The sequence below is a fragment of the Schistocerca americana genome, chromosome 5 (genome assembly GCF_021461395.2).
Source record: "Schistocerca americana isolate TAMUIC-IGC-003095 chromosome 5, iqSchAmer2.1, whole genome shotgun sequence".
Taxonomy (NCBI): Eukaryota; Metazoa; Arthropoda; class Insecta; order Orthoptera; family Acrididae; genus Schistocerca; species Schistocerca americana.
The window spans coordinates 615,011,625-615,032,732 of NC_060123.1; the positions used below are offsets into that span (position 1 = coordinate 615,011,625).

The 21,108-nt window shown below is 44.9% G+C and overlaps 1 protein-coding gene across 1 annotated transcript in view; it reads left to right on the plus strand.

The window, feature by feature from the left end:
* LOC124616589 (cytochrome P450 6k1-like) overlaps positions 1-20,837 on the plus strand; it is a 72,169-nt gene extending 51,332 nt beyond the window's left edge. The window contains exons 4-6 of the mRNA XM_047144909.1: positions 8,967-9,185; positions 10,924-11,175; positions 20,680-20,837. Of these exons, the coding sequence (XP_047000865.1) occupies positions 8,967-9,185; positions 10,924-11,175; positions 20,680-20,837 (629 nt within the window). The remainder of the gene's footprint in view (positions 1-8,966; positions 9,186-10,923; positions 11,176-20,679) is intronic.
* The last annotated feature ends 271 nt before the right edge of the window (positions 20,838-21,108 follow it).

The following is a 21,108-nucleotide window of genomic DNA, read 5'->3' on the forward strand; positions in this document are numbered from 1 at the left end:
GTACAAAGACTTCGTTACATGACAGTAACTTCATCATATTCTCTGTGTGTCTACGAATCACATAACTGCTGATTGTGTCTTCTATTGTTTGTGAGTCGTGATTCTGTAGTGTGTATGAAAAGGTCAGTGAAATAAAGAGATAACCCTAAACCATCAATTTAGCAAGAATTAGGGTCATTGCGTTATCTGTTGTGGATTCGAATGCAGGACATGCTAGTAATCAGTACCACCATAAATTACTGCCTACTAGATAAATTGTTTTGTCTTACTGTATTTATGATCTTGACTTTGAATGTAACAAGACATATAACATGCGGAAAAGCAACATTCTTGTGGGTTAGTACTTCCTTTTGCTGACCCCTCCCTATATGGAACCAGTTTAGCATTCAGTTTAACTAAAATTAAACTCCGTCCGATCAGGCCTTGGAAGGCCCAACGTTACCGACCGGCCACCGTGTCATCCTCAGCCCACAGGCGTCACTGGATGCGGATATGGAAGGGTATGTGGTCAGCACACCGCTCTCCCGGCCATATGTCAGTTTACGAGACTAGAGCCGCTACTTCTCAATTAAGTAGCTCCTCAGTTTGCCTCACAAAGGCTGAGTGCATCCCGCTTGCCAGACCGTATGGTCACCCATCCAAGTGGTGGCCCAGCCCGACAGCGTTTAACTTCGGTGATCTGACGGGAACCGGTGTTACCACGGTGACAAGGCCATTGCCGTTCGGTTTAACACTTCTAGGAACCCTCCTGTAGCAATAAGCGGACATCCCAGAATATCAGCTCAACTGTTGTTATGGGTCGTTAATTCTCTCATGGCTTCGCGCACCTTGCAACCTCCCCGATATATTTGTATCTCAATTAGAATTATATTAATACCGTCAGCTGCTGACGGGCGTTGATATATGTCGATGGGGACAGAACAAAATGTGTGCCCCGACCAGGACTCGAACCCGGGATCTCCTACTTACAAGGTAGACGCTCTATCCATCTTTTTTTTTTCTCAATACAATGTCAGGCTTACCACCTTTGCTGACATACATTTTGTTGTACTACCGTATAAGTAGTGTCTACAATGTCCATATGTTGACAAATAGTGCCTAATTAGAAAATTGTGTAATTAAGGAAATGAATAAAACTGAAAATGCCGAAATGAAAGACATGAAGACATTGCGGAAAGTACAAATGCAAAAGAAACATGCTCCTGTAGCAATGAAATGAAATTCGTGTCGGGGCGACACCTGCTCACGACCCGACGTTCGATATAGCAAGAGAGCCATCTGTCGACTCGTTCTCCAGACGTTGGTGTAAGACTGGGTCGTCTTCTCGAAATTAACTAAGGGTCCGTAAGTGTGATCGATGTCTATCTCGGCTTCTTCGTCTGTCTCATCTCTCACCCGTCACACCCCATCTGGCCGGCGCGTCGGTAAATGTAAGTCGCAAGTAATTAGTGAAGTCTTGCCCATATTTCTTATGCTGTTGCAGCTTCGTGTGTCCATCCAGGAGAAAATGCCAAAAATCAATTTTGTCCTTTTCCGATTCGTTATAGACGTAGCCCGCCACCATTCCACGTACCCATGTCACTGAATTGGTTTATTGGACCGGTAAATAAGATTCTTGGGGGAACAAAAGTGTGTCTGGTGAAACTGTGTGAGGGGCGGAGCGTAACAGGAACGCCAATATCTGTTGTACCAAGTGCCACACTGGAGCCGTCCCACCACATGCTAAACGATGTTCATCAGTGCCCACTGTTGCGCAGCCTAAACATAGTGGAGTGTCTGCCAAAAGAATCGCGTGCCGCCGTTGATTCGTTGCGAACTTCCTATTTACCACCACATACCATGTTGAGCGTACCGACGTTGGGAGTTAAACGTTCCGTATAACGCGCCATATCTGTCACCAGTTCTTGTCTGGGTACTTCTTTTCCAGGGTATTCCTGGGACACCGGCGCAGTAAGAGTTGGTATACATCTCGCGTCGTCGGTAGTCGTGTTGCTGGGAAGGAATCTCTGACATAGCTAAGCTCCAAAAAAAAAAAACATGAAATGTGACAGCTTCGGTGAAATATGGCCCACATTGACTGGGGGCAGCATTGAAGTGGGCGCTAGTACATCGGCCAACGCACCCGAGATATTGCGAAATTGACCGCGCCACTGTCGGAAAACCGTACTGACGAATAACGCCCGTGCCTTTTCATATACGTTCACTAGACCAAGTCCACCCTCTCCAGGTGGTAGCGTAAGAGTTGTGTATTGGATCTTATACAGGTGTCCCACACTCACGTAGGTTCCGAAAGTTGCTTGTATCCGTGATGCCATTGTGCGCGTTAAAGGCAGGACATGCGCCACGTGAGTGAGTCTCGGTGCTAGGTCACCCTCTGAATCATATCCAACGCTCTTAATATCTGTAACAGCACCATTGTCCGCATCAGCTTCAATATGCGTCGGTAGTTTTCCACTGCTGTCCGCTGCACATCCGTGTGGAACGTAATACCTAGGCATTTTATGGTCTTAACTAACATGAGCGGGCCTTCCTCCCCCGGTTGTAATCCTCTACCGACATTCATGCAGCGTGATTTCTGTAGATTAAGCACCCTTCCTGCCGCCATCCCGTAGCGCTGTATCCATGCCAACGCCGTACGTACTTCTTCGCCTGTCCGTGCCACCAGCATCACATCGTCAGCATAAGCGCGGCAATGAAAGGTCAGTTGTGGCAACGGCACTCCCTCCAACCGTCTTCGGAGACCATATAGACTGGGTTCCAAAGCCATTGCATACAAAAATATCGAAAGGGGGCAACCTTGATGAACTGACCTTGAAATAACAATGTTGTCAGTGCCCCGTCCATTCACCGAGACCTTTGATCGCACGCCGTGTAACAGTCACATGTTCACTAGAATGAAGGCCTGTGGGATTCCCAGTCTGCCCATCACCGCATGCAAAAAGGTATGATCCACTCTGTCGAACGCATGCTCGAAGTCAATAGCAACGAATGCCCCACGCACTCGGCATGCCGCTGCTAATGCGATGATATCTCGGTAGTCACCGAGCGCCGTATGTACGTTACTCTTACCGCCGAGGCAAGTTTGATCTATGAGGAGTCTATCAGAAATTGAAGACCGCAGGCGAGCCCCAAGGATGCGCGCGAAAATCTTATAGTCGCAGTTCAAGAGAGTGAGTGGTCTATAATCTCCTGGCCATCTGCCACCGCGTGGTTTGGGTATTGGGATGATGATACCCTCCGTGAATTCGGCAGGTATCTCAGTCTGCGGTAACAGGAGTTCGTTGTACATCTGAATCCAGGTCCGTCCCATGAGGTATGCAAAGGCGCGGTAAAATTCAATTGGGAAGCCGTCCTGTCCTGGGGACTTGTTCGGAGCCCCCCTGGCAATTGCATCCGTCAGCTCGTCCTCTGTTATCGCTGTGATGAAAGTCTCTGCATCCAGTGGTGGTCCTCTATCTGGCATTTCCGAGATGACATCATGTAGTGCCTCGTGGTTCACTTATACAGGTCCATATAACTGGCGGAAATAGTCAGTAAACACATGCGCAATATCACGTTGGTGCACAACTTGCTGGGCAGTTTCAGAGATTAGTTCCCTGATCAACGTCCTGCGTCGTCGCTGGCGTTCACGTACTACGTGGTGCATAGAGGGCGTTTCGGCAGCAACTGTGTCCGCCAATCTCGCCCGGACCATTATACCTTCCATTCTTAGTCTCGTCAGCCGTAATAACTTGGCTTTTATCCTGCGCATGGCCGTGTGCCTTTCCGGTGATGGTTGTTGGGTCATCAGCTCTCTCAGAGCTGTAAGATAAAAATCAGCCGTCGTGCGGTTCCACTGCGGTTTGTCCTGCCCGTATCGTATCAACGTTCTCCGTAACGTTGATTTTGCGCATTTAATCCACCACTGGAGAACCGAGGTGTATGCTCGTTGGCGACAAACGCAGGTCTCCCAGGCCGCCTCTATCGTCCGGCGACATTCAGTGTCACGTAAAAGTGCACAATTCGTTTATCAGTGACCCTTACTGCGCCATATCTTCTGACGCGTTAGTGAAATCGTACAGACGTACGCCATATGATCCGTAAAAGCCGCTGGCCAGATTTCGGCAACCAGTATCGCCGTCCGTAGAGCTCGTGTCACATACACTCTATCAAGTCTACTCGCCGAATGTCCCGTTACAAACGTATAACCCGGTCTGTCGCTATGCTGCAGTTCCCAGGTATCCAGAAGCACCATTTCGGTAATCAACGCACGCAGTTCCATCCATGGCACATAATGAGGTACTTGGTCCTTTTTGTCGACGACACAATTAAAGTCGCCGATCACTATATGGTTGTCATAGCGTCCAGCGAACAACGGTGCTATCTCTTCGGTGTAAAAGGTCGCCCTTTCTCTGCGTTTTGTGGAGCCAGATGGCGCGTATAAATTGATGAAACGAACGCCATCGACAGTGATCGCTATGCCACTTGCCGAAGGGAGAGACGTGAAGTCCTCCAGTCCCATTCCTTCCCTGGTGAGAATCGCCACACCGCATCCATTTTCATCGTGCACTGAATAATATGCCTCGTATCCGTAGAACTCTGGCGGCGATGTGAACCGCACTTCTTGTAGGAGTACAATATCCACGTCCGCAGCGCGTAACATATCTTTCAGCATTTGAATTTTAAGCGGTGTCCGAATGCCATTAATGTTTATCGTGGCAATGCGGTACGCCTGGCGTGTGTTCATCAGTTGCAGGGCGGTGTCATTAAGCGTCTATCTGCACCCCCGGCGCTCCTCACCACACTAAGTTGTCCAACATTTCTCGACCCCTCCCGGCCTCTGGCCAGGACTATCCTCAGTCGTCGCGTTCGTATTTTCATTCTGTTCCTGTTGGTCCATTTCTTGCGCCCAGTCCCCCAGCATATTTCCGGAACTGGTCGACGGATGGGAGGCAACGTCGTAACCGCTCTGATGTTGGACAGTTGTCATCTCCACTTCTGCCTTCCGGTCACCAGAAGGAGCGTTCAAGTTATCGTCGCTGTGTAATTCCTGCATCGTCATCTCGGTATCTGTTGAATCCACTGGTCTCAGGTCGATACTGTCGTTGTCGTCTACTGTCCCCTCGGGACTATGGCTATCGTCAGCAGAAGTCAGTCGACGCTTCTTTCTTCTCTTCGGCGAACGCTGTTTCCGTTGCCTTGCTTCCGCATCGGCTGTTGGGGTTGCGTATCCTCCGTCTTGGGCTTGGCCTATCACGCTCTCGGTGGAAGCACTGGCAGCCACCACGGATGAGCCTGTAGCGGCCGTCAGCTGCATCTCTTGTGTGGTGTCCTGTGTCTGCTGTGGTGGAACCGGTGGTCGGAGTTCCAATCCGTTGGTGTCCATGTTCTCTATAAGGGGCAGCTGCTGGTTCCCATCGGAAATCTCCCTCACATCGCCTCTCAGGGCTTCCACAAAGGTCAACGGTAAGACAGTCATCTGTTGTGGCGCCTGAACGTCATCCCGTAGAATTTGCACTAAACGTCGCTGGAGGCATTCCGAGCGGACGTGACCTTCTTTCCCGCACCCTGAGCAAGTGCGAGGTTGCCCATCATAGATTATAATCGCTCGACAACCTCTTATGTACAAATAAGAGGGGACGTGCTTTCGCAGTTCTATCCGTATTTGTCTCACCCCATTTAAAACGGGGTACGTGGTAAAACTCGTCCATTTTTCGGCCACATGGGATAGAACTGTACCGTATGGTCGAAAGGGGTCGGTAACAAGTTCAGGCGGGACCTCAAACGGAAGTTCGAAGACTCGTATAGTGCGGATCCCCATTCCCGCTTGATCGACTGTAACCGCACCAACATTCCCGTCGGCATGACAGAAACGATACCCGTTCGATGATCGTTGTAGAAGTCTTTCGCAAGTAGCCTCGTCAACAAGCTTGACATAGACGACGCTAGAAACGATCGATAAATTGATTCCCACGATTTCCTGTGGATCGAATTTTACCTCTTCTCTTAAGAAACGTTCAATCTCGTGTGCCTTTGGTCGTGTGTAGTCGTTCGCAAAACTGAACTTCAAAGTCGTTTTTCTGTACGAGTGTGCCATCTCGTTCTTGACTCACAACACCGCACACGCGAAGCTGCTCCGGCGTAAACAAACAGGCGCGCGCACCACAGCGCGGCCGGCAGGCAACACGGTCCGCACTGCGTCACTGCCGAAGGCAGACTAAATCCCGCTTGCCAGACCGTATGGTCACCCATCCAAGTGGTGGCCCAGCCCGACAGCGTTTAACTTCGTTGATCTGACGGGAACCGGTGTTACCACAGTGGCAAGGCCGTTGCCGTTCGGTTTAACACTTGTAGGAACCCTCCTATAGCAATAAGCAGACATCCCAGAATATCAGCCCAACTGTTGTTAATGGGTCGTTAATTCCCTCATGGCTCCGCGCATCTTGCAACCTCCCCAATATATTTGTATCTCAATTAGAATTATATTAATACCGTCAGCTGCTGACAAGCGTTGATATATATCAATGGGGACAGAACAAAATGTGTGCCCCCGACCAGGACTCGAACCCGGGATCTCCTGCTTACAAGGTAGACGCTCTATCCATCCGAAGACACAGAGGATAGTGCGACTGCAAGGACTATCTCGCGCACGCCTCCCGCAAGACCCACATTCTCACCTTGTATGTCCACACACTACATTCGTAGTGTCCCACCCAAACACAATCATTACTCGTTGAAGACATTCTTAGCAAGTCCCTTAAGAGTTCTGGGAATATGTGAACATCCGCACAGAAGAAGGTCATGGCCGGTATTGCAAGAACTATATACTTATATGGATATGGTGTCTGTTCTTTCGGACATGGCCGAAAGAACAGATACCATCTTCATATATATATAACTAGTTAAGGCTCACCGGCCATTTGACCATCATCTTCTGTGCGGATGCGCAAACAGTGCCCGAACTCTAACGGGAATCGGCAAAAAGCCGCGAGTAATGAGTATAATGGGCAGGGGCACTATGAATATAGTGCGGGAAAATAAGTTGGCAATGTGGGTCTCACGGGAGGCTTGCCAGAGATAAGTCCCTGCTGTCGCACTATCCTCTGTGTCCTCGGTGGCTCAGATGGATAGTGTCTGCCATGTAAGCAGGAGATCCTGGGTTCGAGTCCGACTTGATGCACACATTTTCAACTGTCCCCGTTGACTTACGTCAACGCCTGTATGCAGCTAGGGGTATTCATTTCATTGTAATTTCATTGTAACAAGGTGCATGGTCACTGATGTTATCTGTTCTTTCGGAAATGTACGAAAGATCAGATACCACCTTCATATACACATAGATTACAGAATGATTATAGTATCACCATCATACAACTCGCACAAGGCCTACAAAGAAAAAATGAGTAAAATGAGACCTCGTACTGAGGCATACACAATTGTTTTCCCCCGCTCAATTTGCGAGTGGAACATGGAAGGAAAAGACAAGCATTGGTACAAAGTACCCTCTGCTCTATACTATACAAAGCTTACAGACTATGTACGACGGTCGTTCAATAATTAACGCCCCACATTTTTTTCGCAGAACATATTTATTATTACGAGTCAGAATTTGGTGAGAATATACATCAACATATCTCGTCCATGTCCTATTTTTCTACGTAATCTCCATCACGTTCTATGGCAGTACGCCATCGTTGTGGAAGAGCATGTATTCCCTGCTGGTAAAAGATCTTGTCCGGTAGGCATAGCCGTGTTTTCACTGCATGACTGACATTCTCGTGATCTTCAAAGTGTAGAGACAATTGTCGAATTGTGATTCGCCGGTCGATGCGAATAATGGCATCCGCACGATTCAGCATGCCTGGAACAGTGGCTGTGACAGGACGTCCCGAGCGCAGCTGATAATGGAGCTCTGTTTCTGCATTTCTTGATTCTGCAACTCTCTTTAGCCATCGCCCAGCTATACTCCGATCAACTGCAGCATCACCATACACAGCGCACAAACGTCTTTGGATGTTCAGCACGGTTTCTTTTTCTGCTCACAAGAATTCAATAACAGCACGCTGCTTGTCATGTGAGTCGTATGTAGACGTTATTTTGACGCTGTAATACAGCTCTCCCACCTGCCAGAATGGTTCAGAACTTCACCCGCGCACAGACATCAAATGTGAAGCAGCAACAAAGACGTTTGTGTATGCATATTAATGGCTTTTTAAGAAAGTGTAGGGCATTACTTATTGAACGACCCTCGTATGTAGATATAGAGAAAGAAAAGCCTTTACAATCAGACAGCTGAAGCTACTACTTAGTGTCTCGCTGCCAACAATGCCAAATGACTACCCCATTCTTTATGGCTGAACACGTATTTCAAAGAAATTGTGCAAGTTTCAAGGGACTAATGCGAAATAATGAAACAACTGATACATTTACTTCCTCGCTGGCAGCGCTAGCATGTCTGATTTGGTTAAGTAAATATGGTGAAGAGTACAATTTCAGACTCGAAAGACATTCCTGGTTGTTTAGGTACACAGTCTTCAAAACAATAAAAAAACTCCTAAACTAAACTCCTTCCACATAGGCCATGAAGTCCAAAAGCTACCGACCGGCCGCCGTGTCATCCTCAGGTCACAGGAGTCACTGGATGCGGTTATGGAGGGGCACGTGGTCAGCACACCGCTCTCCCTGCCGTGTATCAGTTTACGAGACCGGAGCCGTTACTTATCAGTCAAGTAGCTCCTCAGTTTGCCTCGCAAGGGCTGAGTGCACCCGTCTTACCAACAACGCTCGGCAGACCGGATGATCACCCATCAAAGTGCTAGCCCAGCCCGACAGTGCTAACTTCGGTGATCTGACGGCAACCGGTGTTACCACTACGGCAAAGCCGTTGGCCTTCGACACTAAAACTATTACATAATTCAATGATATTCCCTATCACATTTCACGTTTTAGTCTTTTGTGACTTTTAACTTTCTTTTATCTTTGTATAGAGTTGTCGATGGAACACATGGCAGCGCAGGCGTTCGTCTTCTTCGCTGCAGGCTTCGAGACTTCAACAGCGACGAGCTTCACGCTTCACGAATTGGCGCTCAACCCTGACATACAGAGCAAGCTGCACGATGAAATTGACGCCGTGCTCGAGGAAAACGGCGGTGAAATTTCCTACGACGCCATCGGCAAAATGACTTACCTTGACAAGGTTGTATCTGGTAAGGAAAATCTATCTTCAGTTTCAATTGGCTTGCAATGCGAACCTTCCACATCATGGACTGTCATCATTCACGTTAGAAGAGTCAATGAGTTCACCCACACACGTATTAGATGGCGGAAGAAGGAAGGAATAAATATCACTAATTAAAATTCTGCGAACATTGAATTCCTTGGAGACTGTACTTTAACTCCGACTGAAATTCTTGAGAAAGGGTTTCATCTTTGTTCTTGTTCGAGGAAGCATCCCGGCCCCAAATTAAACGGATTAAGAGAAACAATAGAAGCTGATTTCAATAAACTGTCGAGATTTTCGAATTTACGGCTTAGTTAATCTAAGGAAAGTGGTGGTTACGATTGAGACTGTGCTCGACCCATCTGAGAAAGTCAGCTAAAGCAGCTGCCGAATTTGGTTACGATTCAGACTGTGTTCGACCCAGCTAAGAGCTCAGCTAAAGAAGCTGCGGAAATTTGGCGTAAAATTACAGTAATTTGCGAAGCAATCCGGAAGTCTGAGAGTCTTCCGAACCTATATTTGTACTCTGCCTCTATCCACAGATTCGCAGCGCTCAGTGCTAAAATCCCGTATCGATTACAATTACAGTACCAACTACAAAAAACCGACCTTTTCGAAAATTTACATTTTTCAGGAAAGCGGAAGAACGTTGTAAATCGTTGTATGTAGTCGTGTTCTCAGTTATATTTTGACGGGCGTACCTAAAACATTACTATACTTTGTTCATCATAAGAATAAACCTGATGTAAAAAAAAAAAACCAGAAGCGCGATGATTGGTCAGCAACCGTACCTCTCGTACACTTATGTTCCGGTCTTGGAAGCTGGTCCAACTTATGTATTATTTATCTTATTGCTGTCACTGTAAGTGAAACTTTAAGACAGTCTGATGTATTAACAGTCATCAACGTTTTTTCAATCATATGTTAGCTAAGTAATTTTTATTTAAAAATCGTGTGCAGCCACAGTCTCTGTACTGTTGTGCTCTGATTGTTAATACGTACTATGAAAATGGATGACTCTGCTTCGCCGGCCGGTGTGGCCGTGCGGTTTAGACGTTTCAGTCTGGAACCGCGTGACCGCTACGGTCGCAGGTTCGAATCCTGCCTCGGGCATGGATGTGTGTGATGTCCATAGGTTAGTTAGGTTTAATTAGTTCTAAGTTCTAGGTGACTGATGACCTCCGAAGTTAAGTCGCATAGTGCTCAGAACCATTTGAACCATTTGACTCTGCTTCCTGGTGGATCTAGCGGGTATACAGCCCCCCCAGCCCCCCCCCCCCCCCCCCCGCGCCACACAGTAAGGTGGCGTAAAGCCGGCGCATTGAACGGAGATACGGAGATCCATGTTGAAAAATACGGTTTCGTAGCGAAAGGAGTGGGGAACAGTTTGAATCTTGAACAAAACCAACCTGATTTCAGAAAGAGAGGGTGCTGCACTACTTACTGAACACCCTACGAATTTAATGATAATGATAGCCAATGAGTGCCAGCAACAATCGGAAGCAATTCATAAGTCTCTCTCGCCAACGCGACACTGACTTTGAAGGCTTGAGCTCTGGGCTATTTCTCCGTCAGATGCTCAACTCCGCATAGGCCGGTGGTACTCGATTCGTAAGTAGCCGATTCGAGTACCTACCGCCCTCATACTGTGCGTGATCACTTTCTCGAATCAGTTCAGCGCATTTCTGCCTTTCAATATTTATATTTTTTCATTTCGGTTCCAGAGTCTCTCAGGAAACACCCCCCAGCAGCAGTACTGAACAGAGAGTGCAAGCAAGACTACAAGATTCCAGACAGCGACGTCGTTCTGGAGAAGGGAACTCCAGTAGTGCTGTCTGTGCTGGGCCTCCACCACGATCCCACGCATTTCCCTGACCCCGACCGCTTCGACCCTGAGAGGTTCTCCGAAGAGGCCAAAGCTAAGCGCCACCCCTATGTGTACCTGCCTTTCGGGGAGGGACCACGCATTTGCATAGGTGAGTACTTAGTCGTCTGATACCTGCATTAAGTTACATTGTCACCTCATGGTAGATCAGGCTGCCAGTATGACCATCTTATACCGACTTTCGTATGGCCGATCGTGTACTGTTGTGTTCTGTAATGCCGCTCGGTCTTTGGTCACAGAAAAGATGTGATTCACTGCCCGGGGCCAAACTTGTGGACTGTCTCAATAAGACTTTTGTTGCTATATACACCGCTTTCTTAGCTACCCTTACCTTACATCTTCATCCATACTCTGTGAAACTCTGTGAAATGCATGGCAGACGGTACTCTGTACCAGTTTCCAAAGCTTTTTCCTGTTTCATCCACGAACAGAATGCGGTAAGAATGACTACTTAAACGTTCTGTGAGTGCTGTAAATTAGTCTAATTCTACACGAATCTTACAGGAGCAATTTTCAGGGGATTATAATGTATCCCCAAACTGATCACTTAAAGTTGGTTCTTGAAACTTAATAAGTGGGATAATTAACTGGATTTTAGAAAATCTGGGCAGTCGCAAACAAACAGGTATTAGTTGTTTTTTGTTATAAATAAGGAAATCGGGACAACTGTACAGATCGGTCTGTCAAATGAGCAACATGAAGCTAATGTTAGGAGACTAGGTGAAAAAGTTTTTGCTAAGATTGCAACAGGCAAAATGGAACGTAGAGAAGAAGTAAAACACATAGCGTTAAGTTTTTTAGGACTACTTTCACAAAAGATTGCAAACTTGTTCAAAAACCTTAACGTTCAGGTAGGATTCCAAACGGTTAACAATTTGGGGAACCTGTTGAGGCACGGTCTGGAATCCGTACAAAATAAGTTTTGTAAAACTGGAGTACATAAAATAAAGTGCGGATCATGTGAATGTTTTTACGTGGGACAAACAAGGCGAGAGTTCAAATCCTAGTTTAAAGAACATGGGTATGCTAGCGATAGTAGCGCATTACGTCCCCATTTGAACGATAAAAGCCATATTCAGGCAGAATTAGAAACTAGCATGACAGTCCTACACACAGAGAGGAAGGGGAACAATTGGGACATCTTGGAGGAATTTGAAATGGCTCGGAGCACTATGGGACTTGACATCTGAGGTCATCAGTCCCCTAGAACTTAGAACTACGTAAAGCTAACTAACCTAAGGACATCACACACATCCATGCCCGAGGCAGGATTCGAACCTGCGACCGTAGCGGTCGCGCGGTTCCAGACTGTAGCGCCTAGAACGGCGAATTTGAAATACGTGCATTCAGTCAAGTGGCTCCAGAACTATTAATCAAAGAACTAATCAGTAGTGGTAGGGAATGGTTTTTAGTCATTTTGACGATTTGTTGTGAGAGGCACGTAAAAACTATTATCACCCTCCTAACCACTTTTCTGAAATAGAGTATATAGACAACCACTTCTCCCTTTACTATTTTTCTTTGCGCTCTACAGTGATTAGCAAATACCACGTAAAAATATAATAAAAATATTTAAAAAGAATAAAAAAATTGAACCTTCAAATGTACAGTCCCTTCCCTATGTACCATTCTGATTAGTGAATCAAGACAAATTTTCTGAAATTTTGTAACGTTATTCTTTGAAGCTAAATAATTTTTTAATTGTTGAAAGGTACAATCTCGTGCCCAGGTATTACAGTGATGCTTCTTTTACTGAGGTTAAATGTGAGCAGGCAACCACCGTCCCTTTACTATTTTTTTTACGTGCACACAAACTACATGTGTTTTTGTTGTTTTTAGTTTACTGCTGTAACGGGCAGTAAACATATTGGCATATGAACAACCGTAATAATAAATTATAGGGTGGGACAAATGTCTTCACATTTGACGTTTGACGAACAGTGCAGAAGTGTAATTACAAATCTAAACATTTCTTTTTGTAATTTTTGACAAGTCATGTCTATCCAAAACAAAATACTGTTTTATACAATTTTGTAATGTACGTTTCCAATTTAGACAAATCCTTTTGTAATCTTCGACAACTCATGCTTTTCCAAGACAAAACATTTCTTCTACAATTTTGTAATGTACTTGGTACTACTGCAATGTGTGTTTGCCAATGTGCAGGCACATAAGACATACTTTTACTTGTTATTGGTTACTGGTTTGACTTTTGATAAACATATCGGCATTTGCACAGCCGCAATGCCGTAAGGTGGTGCGCTCTTGCACCGAGTGGTTTCCATAGCAACTGCGAGCGCACTGAAGTAGAAGTATTCCGACCAACATTCCATTTTTCCAGGTTTAAATTATATGTCACACCTTTTGGTTCGTGAATGTATGATTAAGGAACAAACTGTCAAAGTTATTTCTGGTATGAAGTGGTATGTATTGGTCCTAACACTCTGTTCGATTTTGCGCTTCCTTGTTAACATCTGGTGTTTTAAAAAATGTATAACTAATTATTTGTTGCAGTGTTTACACCAGGAAATCAGATGATGTGCAGAGCCAGAAACATATCAACTGGAATGTATGCATAAAAACACTAGAACCTGTTTGTATGCGACTACTCAGCTTTTCTAAAATCCATTTAATTATATTAATAATAAGCTGCCAATCAGTCATTGCACCACTTGAAAATCTTGCTAATATCTGACTGAATACTCGTGCATGTTTTTCAGAGAGTACTCTATAATGGATAATTGCATCATATATGAAAAGGCTGAGGTTTTTGTTAATATTTTCTGCAAGGTCATTAATATACATCATGAACAATTTCATGATAATACCGCGATATTTAGATGCCTCTGACAGAAATATGGTAATATTGAGAGAAGATGTAATACACAGATAACATGTTTAGAGTCCAGAGTTCCATCAGACTACAGTGCACATGGGACAGATAATAACGTCAGTTGGACAATACATTTATGAAAGTGTCAGGTGACATAGCTAGGCTCAAAGTTTACAGCCAGTGCAATGTCCTCCGCTTCCCCACCCAATCATCCCACTTTTTAGCTGGACGCAGCCGGCCGCAGTGGCGGTTCTAGGTGCTTCAGTCCGGAACCGCGCTGCTGCGGTCGCAGGTCCCAATCCTGCCTCGGGCATGGATGTGTGTGATGTCCTTAGGTTAGTTAGGTTTAAGTAGTTCTATGTTCTAGGGGCTGGTGACCTCAAATGTTAAGTCCGATAGTGCTTAGAGCAATTTGAACCATTTGAATGTAGTACAGTTGCTAATAAGCTTGCTTTTCTTGCCGATCCAGACATTGAACATACCAGCCTAGATGCTAAAACCAGAAAAGATCAACCCACCAGTGTATCAACCGTTATGAAACTTCGCGATGGTATATAACATATCCTGTATGTTTTTTCCACCGTATACAAACTCGAGGGATTGATCGACGAGAGGATATGGAACAAAAAGGGCCAATGAACTTATGTCTGCAAATGCATGGTTTCCATGCGAGAGAACATTTATTCAGTCATACTTTGTTACAGAATATACACAGTATGGCCATCCGATAGCAGGGTGTGACTACGGCGAATGCCCGGTGAACGTTATCTGCCAGCGTGTGTAGCGCCAACAGCAAAATTCGGAGGCGGTGGTGTTATGGTGTGGTCGTGTTTTTCACGGAAGAGTCTTTTACGTGGCACTACCAGAGCACAGACCTACGTTGATGTTTTAAGCATCTTATTGCTTCCTACTGTTGAAGAGCAATTCAGGGACGGCGACTGAATCTTTCAACACGATCGAGCCTGGGTGGAAGGGTGGTGGGGAGTAGGGGGGGGAATAGAATTCAACTCTGTTACCTTACCACCAACGTCATTGGCAGAAATAAGAACTGTCATTATATCACTACGGATTAAAACTTACTACCAGATATACTGAGGTAGCATTTTTTTTACTTCACTAAACACTGCAATATAAAAATTGCTTCTCTGTGTCACTGTTCTTCTATTTGCAAAGGTATCAAATACTGTAAAAATTTTGCGTTGAGAATCGTATCGTAACTTTTCTATTTCCATGAATAAATAATTTCTAGCATAAACCATGATTCAAAATTATCTGTCCTTTGCGTAATACTCTTTAAGCAAAAATTTTATCTGGAGAACACGAGTTATTTATGTGATAGGAAGCGTCGTAATTCAGTCTATTCTGCATGACACGGCTCGGTGATGTTGGCGTGTGTGGATTAAGAACGAAAAGGACTCTCTGTGGTTTTAATCAGATAAAGAAAATGCTGAAGAAACAGAGATTGTAACACTCTCGGTTCAAAAAAGTGCGCACAGATGTTGACAGCCAAAAATTAATAGAAATTCGTGCTCCCGCAGTGCGGTAAGCATACACCTTCCATCATTATACCTGGGAACGATCTTGCCAAGAACCCAAGAAAATTATGGTCCTGCGTAAAATCACTGAGCGGATCGATGGCTTCTGTCCACCCACTCGTCAACAAGTCTGGTTGTGAAAAATACAGCAAAAAGGAAGCTGAAGTTTTAAATTTCACGTTTAAGCTATCATTCCTGCAGGAGGATCATATAAACATAACGTCTTTTGACTGTCTTACAAACTCACGCATAGAGGACATGGAAATAGGTATCTGTGGCTTAGGGAAGCAGCCGAAAGTGTTGGAAACAAGTAAGTCATCAGGTCCGGGTGGATGCCCAGTTCGGTTTTACAATGAGTGCTCTACTGCACTGGAGCCTTATTAAGCTTCCATCTATCGTGAATCTCTCCCCCCCTCCCAGCGCAAAGTCCAAAGCGAATGGACAAAAATGCAGCTGACTTCTGTGTATAAGAAAGGTAAAAGAACGGACCGCAGAGTTGCAGACCAATAACCTTAACATCGGTTTGCTGCAACACTCTTGAACACATTACGAGCTATAACGTAATAAATTTCCTTGGCACAGAAATGCATGTGGCCACAAATCAGCGTGGTTTAAGAGAGCGTCGCTCCTGCTGGTATCCACATGCCCTTTTTTTCGCATGATATCCTACAAACAATGGATGAATGGCAACAGGCAGATTCTATTTTCCTAGATTTCCGGACAGCATCTGACACGGCGCCCCACTGCAGACGAAGGTCGGAGCATACAGTTGAGGTTCTCAGACACGTGAATTGCTCAAAGACGTTTTAAGTAATGGAACCCAGTTCGTTGTCCCTGAAGGCGACTGTTCACTAGAGACAAGGGCAGCGTGAGGAGTGCCCCAGGGACGCGTGGTAGGGGTGCTCGTATTCTCTGTATACATGAATAGTGATCTGACGGATTGGGTGGGCGGCAATTTACGGCTGTTTGCTGATGACGCAGTGGTGTACAAGATGGTGTAGTCGTTGAGTGACTGTAGGAGCATACAATATGACTTAGAATTTCTAATTGGTACAAGGAATAGAACATTGCTCTAAATGCATAAAAAAGGATGTACGTCAATTCGGATGCCAAGGGAAAATAATCTTCTACCGTTCGAATGAAGCATTAGTAGCGCGCTGCTTGACATATTCACATCGATTAAATACGTGGCCGTAACGTTGCAGAGCGATATGGAACGAGCACGTCAGGTTGGTAATAGGGAAGGCGAAGGTTCCACTTCGTTTTATTGGGAGAATTTTGGGGAAATGTAGCTAATCCACAAAGGAGACGGCGTATAGAAAGCTACTGCGACCCATTCTTCAGTACTGTTCGAGTGTTGTGGACCCCTACCAGGCCAGATTAAAGAAAGACGTCGAAGCAATTGAGAGGCACGCTGTTAGATGTGTTACAGTAGCTTTGGTCTGCACGCAAGTGTTACGGAGGTGCTTCGTGAACTCAAATGGGAGTCCTGGAGGGAAGACCATGAACTTTTCGTGATGCAACATTCGGGAAATTTAGTTAGTAGGCGTTGAGACCGACCGCAGAACGATTCTGCTGCCGCCAACGTACATTTCGAGTAAGGACCACGAAGATGAGATGCGAGAAATTGGGGTTCGAGCGGAGGTTTCTAGACAGTCTTTTTCCCTCGTTCTGTTTGCGAATGGAACAAGAAATGAAATGACTAGTAAGTGGTACGTGGAACCCTCATCCATACATCGTACGGCGGCTTGTGTAGCATGTCTATAGATGTGGATGTAAATCAGTTTTTTGGGTGTGATTGAAGACATGGCTTTCCTTACAACTTCTGAAAGAATTACTATCTTTTGACTACATTTAACTACATGAAACGCTTTTTTGTCGTGTTTCATAAACGTTGTTATTATTCTACATCCTCGGTTCACAGAGAAGGCAACCAAGCACAGATAAACACGTCAACTTCTTAATCGACCGATCGTTGACTTAAAGTATAAAAATTATCTCTGTTGACAATTTTGCCGTAGTTACATTTGCATCCAAAACCAATAATTACGAATAAACATACACTGAAGTGGAGGTATGTGCAGAGAAATGAGACTTATTGTCATTATCTTTTTATAAAAGAGGCGCCCGGGTTCTCCTCGCATGTAGAGATTGTAACATTGTCGAAAAGGGTTGAATAATTGAACTTATTTTCCTCATTTAATAGTTAATGTGGGAATACAAACATCTGTTTTTCTAATTTATAATATTTTTAATCTTCACCCCCTTTCCCTCTACATCTCCTTCTACATCTACCACATACTTGTATTTTTGGTTTAAGCAGTGTTCGGCAAAGGATGAATCTGGCTTCTTTAATCTCTAGCTTCCATATTGTACTTTTAGTCTCTTACGGATTGGCTTTCCAGTCTGACCAGTATACGAGAGGACTAACACTCTTGGTAGATGATCTTATAAACCACACTTTTCAGTTAAGGCCGTTTTGTTTCCCTTTTGAATTAAAGAAACATCTACCCAGCGTCTGTGGGATATATAAAGACAAAGAAAAACCCTTTGCCTTTAAAATTTTGCTCATTCTACTAGAAATTTTATCTGTAACAGTTAAATTACAAAATATCCTTTGCAGTCTATCTACAGTGCCCACTGGGTACTATAGTGATCTGGCTTGCTTTTACAAGTTTTGTAGAGAATTTTGTCAATAACGCTGAATTCAAATTCAGTATTTCTGGCTATTGTTTTTATTGTATTACGTCCCTGGTCATAGCCTTCTTGGGACAAATATTAAGAGGATGGCTTGTTTATCTATGGTTGGTTGCCATTTTGGGGTCAGTTGTGTACTAAAAATGGGCTTTCGGTTAGTTAATGCAACACACAATGTTTCTTCAAGAACCCACTGTTGAATCAATTAAATGATTGGCAGGTATGAACGAGCTACACTAGACTAGAGATAAAGAAAGCATTGTTTTCATACTGTGTCAACTCTGAATTACGTGAAACATTGCTACTTCATTTCGAATTACTATTATAACCTCGCCTGACAATTAAACGATAGCAAGTTAATTACCAAGCTATTGTGCTGTGAAGAAAGCAGCCTCTTTTACTTTTTACACATACATCCTCTACTCGCAAACACACAACTCTCGAACATTACAGAACACACCTACCTTCGTGCATGATGAAGTGTCTTGGCTGGCATGGTGTGTGACTCTTTGCTTCCGGCCTGGCCGGGGGTGTTGGGCTGCCTGGGCCACCAAGAGGGAGCTCGGAACCAGCCGATCTTCACCCTCCACTGGTCAGTACCCCAGTTGAAAAAGGATCCACCGCAGCCTTCTGTTGAAGTCATTCCATGTAAACACTAAAAACCAATACCGGTTTCTCGGTGGCGCATTTCAGCACCAGTTCTCAATTAATACAATTATAGTTTCTCAACTGATTGAGAAACCTCCATCTCTGATGCTAAAGTCACATTGTAGAACGAGCATATTAATGCAAAGTCATGATAATATCCTATCCCGCTGTTACTTCCGCGATTGTCACCTTGAGTTCCTCAGATGAAGCAAGCAGGTGACATTTAACATTTTGGTTTCATACTGAAACTCGAAACATTTTAAAATCGGAAACTGATACCTCTGGCTTCTGTGATGTCAGTAAATATCGCCAATGTTGTTAGAAAGAAAAGGAAAAAACGAGAGAGAGAGCAAAAGAAGGAAAACGGAGCCTAGCATATGCCTACATAGCACCAGCACATGACATCTTATCCGTGGATACTTATTCTGATATGCCTTGCGGACAAACAACAGTAACGTTTAGAGCTTACGTTTATAACAAGTCCAGGGAATTCATCGAGTAAATGTATCTATGTGTCAAAGTATACAAATGACCGCATTTTACTGTCTGAAACGTACACTATGTGATCAAAAGTATCCGGACACCTGACTGAAAATAACTTACAAGTTCGTGGTGCACTCCCTCGGTAATGCTGGAATTCAGTATGGTGTTAGGCCACCCTTAGCCTTTAATGACAGCATCCACTTTCGCAGGCGTACGTTCAATCAGGTGCTGGAAGTTTTCTCGGGGAACTGCAGCCCATTCTTCACGGAGTAATGCGCTGAGGAAATGTATCGATTTCGGTCGGTAAGGCCTGGCACAAAATCAGCGTTCCAAAATATCTCAAAGGTGTTTTATACAATTCAGGTCAGGACTCTGTGCAGGCCAGTCCACCGCAGCGATGTTATTGTCGTGTAACCACTTCGCCACAGGCCTTGCATTATGAACAAGTACGCGATCGTGTTGAAAGATTCAGTCGCCATCTCCGAATTGCTCTTAAACAGTGGGGAGCAAGAAGGTGCTTAAAACATCAATGTAGGCCTGTGCTGTGATAGTGCCACGCAAAACAATAAGGGGTGCAAGCCCCCTCCATGAAAAACACGACCACACCATAACACCACCGCCTCCGAATTTACTGCTGGCACTACACACGCTGACAGATGACGTTTACCGGGCATTCGCCATACCCACACCCTGCCATCAGATGGCCGCACTGTGCACAGTGATCCGTCACTCCACACAACGCTTCTCCACTGTTCCATCGCCCAATGTTTACGCTCCTTACACCAAGCGAGACGTCATTTGGCATTTACCAGCGTGACGTGTGGCTTATGAGCAGCCGCTCGACCATGAAATCAAAGTTTTCTCACCTCCCGCAGTGGATCCTGATGCAGTTTGGAATTCCTGTGTGATGGTCCGGATAGATGTCTGCCTATTACACATTACGACCTTCTTCAACTGTCAGCGGTCTCTGACAGTCAACAGACGAGGTCGGCCTGTACGCTTTTGTGCTGTACTTGTCCCTTCATGTTTCCACTTCACTATCACATCGGAAACAGTGGACCTAGGGATGTTTAAGAGTGTGGAAGTCTCGCGTACGGACGTATGACACAAGTGACACCCAATCACTTGACCACGTTCGAAGTCAGTGAGTTCAGTGGAACGCCCTATTCTTTTCTTTCACGGTGTTGAATGACTACTGAGGTCGCTGATACGGAGTAACTGGCAGTAGGTGGTAGCACAATGCACCTAATATGAAAATCGTATGTTTTTGGGGGTGTTCGGATATTTTGATGACAGAACGATACAGAAAAGCAGTTTCTTTCTAATGAGGAGGCACAGTTTATGCTGATTTAAAATCACTCCCCCCAGCTCTATAATTTGATCTGTATACATGTTTCAGGTATGCGGATGGGCCTGTTGCAAACCAAAGTGGGCCTCACGAACATCCTCTCTAAGTATAGCGTGCGAACCACGCAGAAGACAGTAGCAAACCATCCACGGTCTCCAGTCCTCATGGCTAAAAGTGGAATCCATCTTCAGTTTGTAAGGCGTTTCTAGGAGGACAACAAGGAAGAACGATCTTCACGAGCAAAGTGATCAGTATTGGTGCTTGAAATTGTAATAACTGTGTTCTGTGTTGTCTTTGTAATTAAGCATTGTAGGTCGTAGATAATCCTTACACAACAGCTTTACTCTATGAATTACTATTGCGTGAGATGCAGACAACTGACATTCAATATTGTACTTTTAGCACATTTTGTGCACTTATTTTTAATAAATAAACACACTACTACGTATTTCACTTAAACTGTAAGATGATGATTGCTAC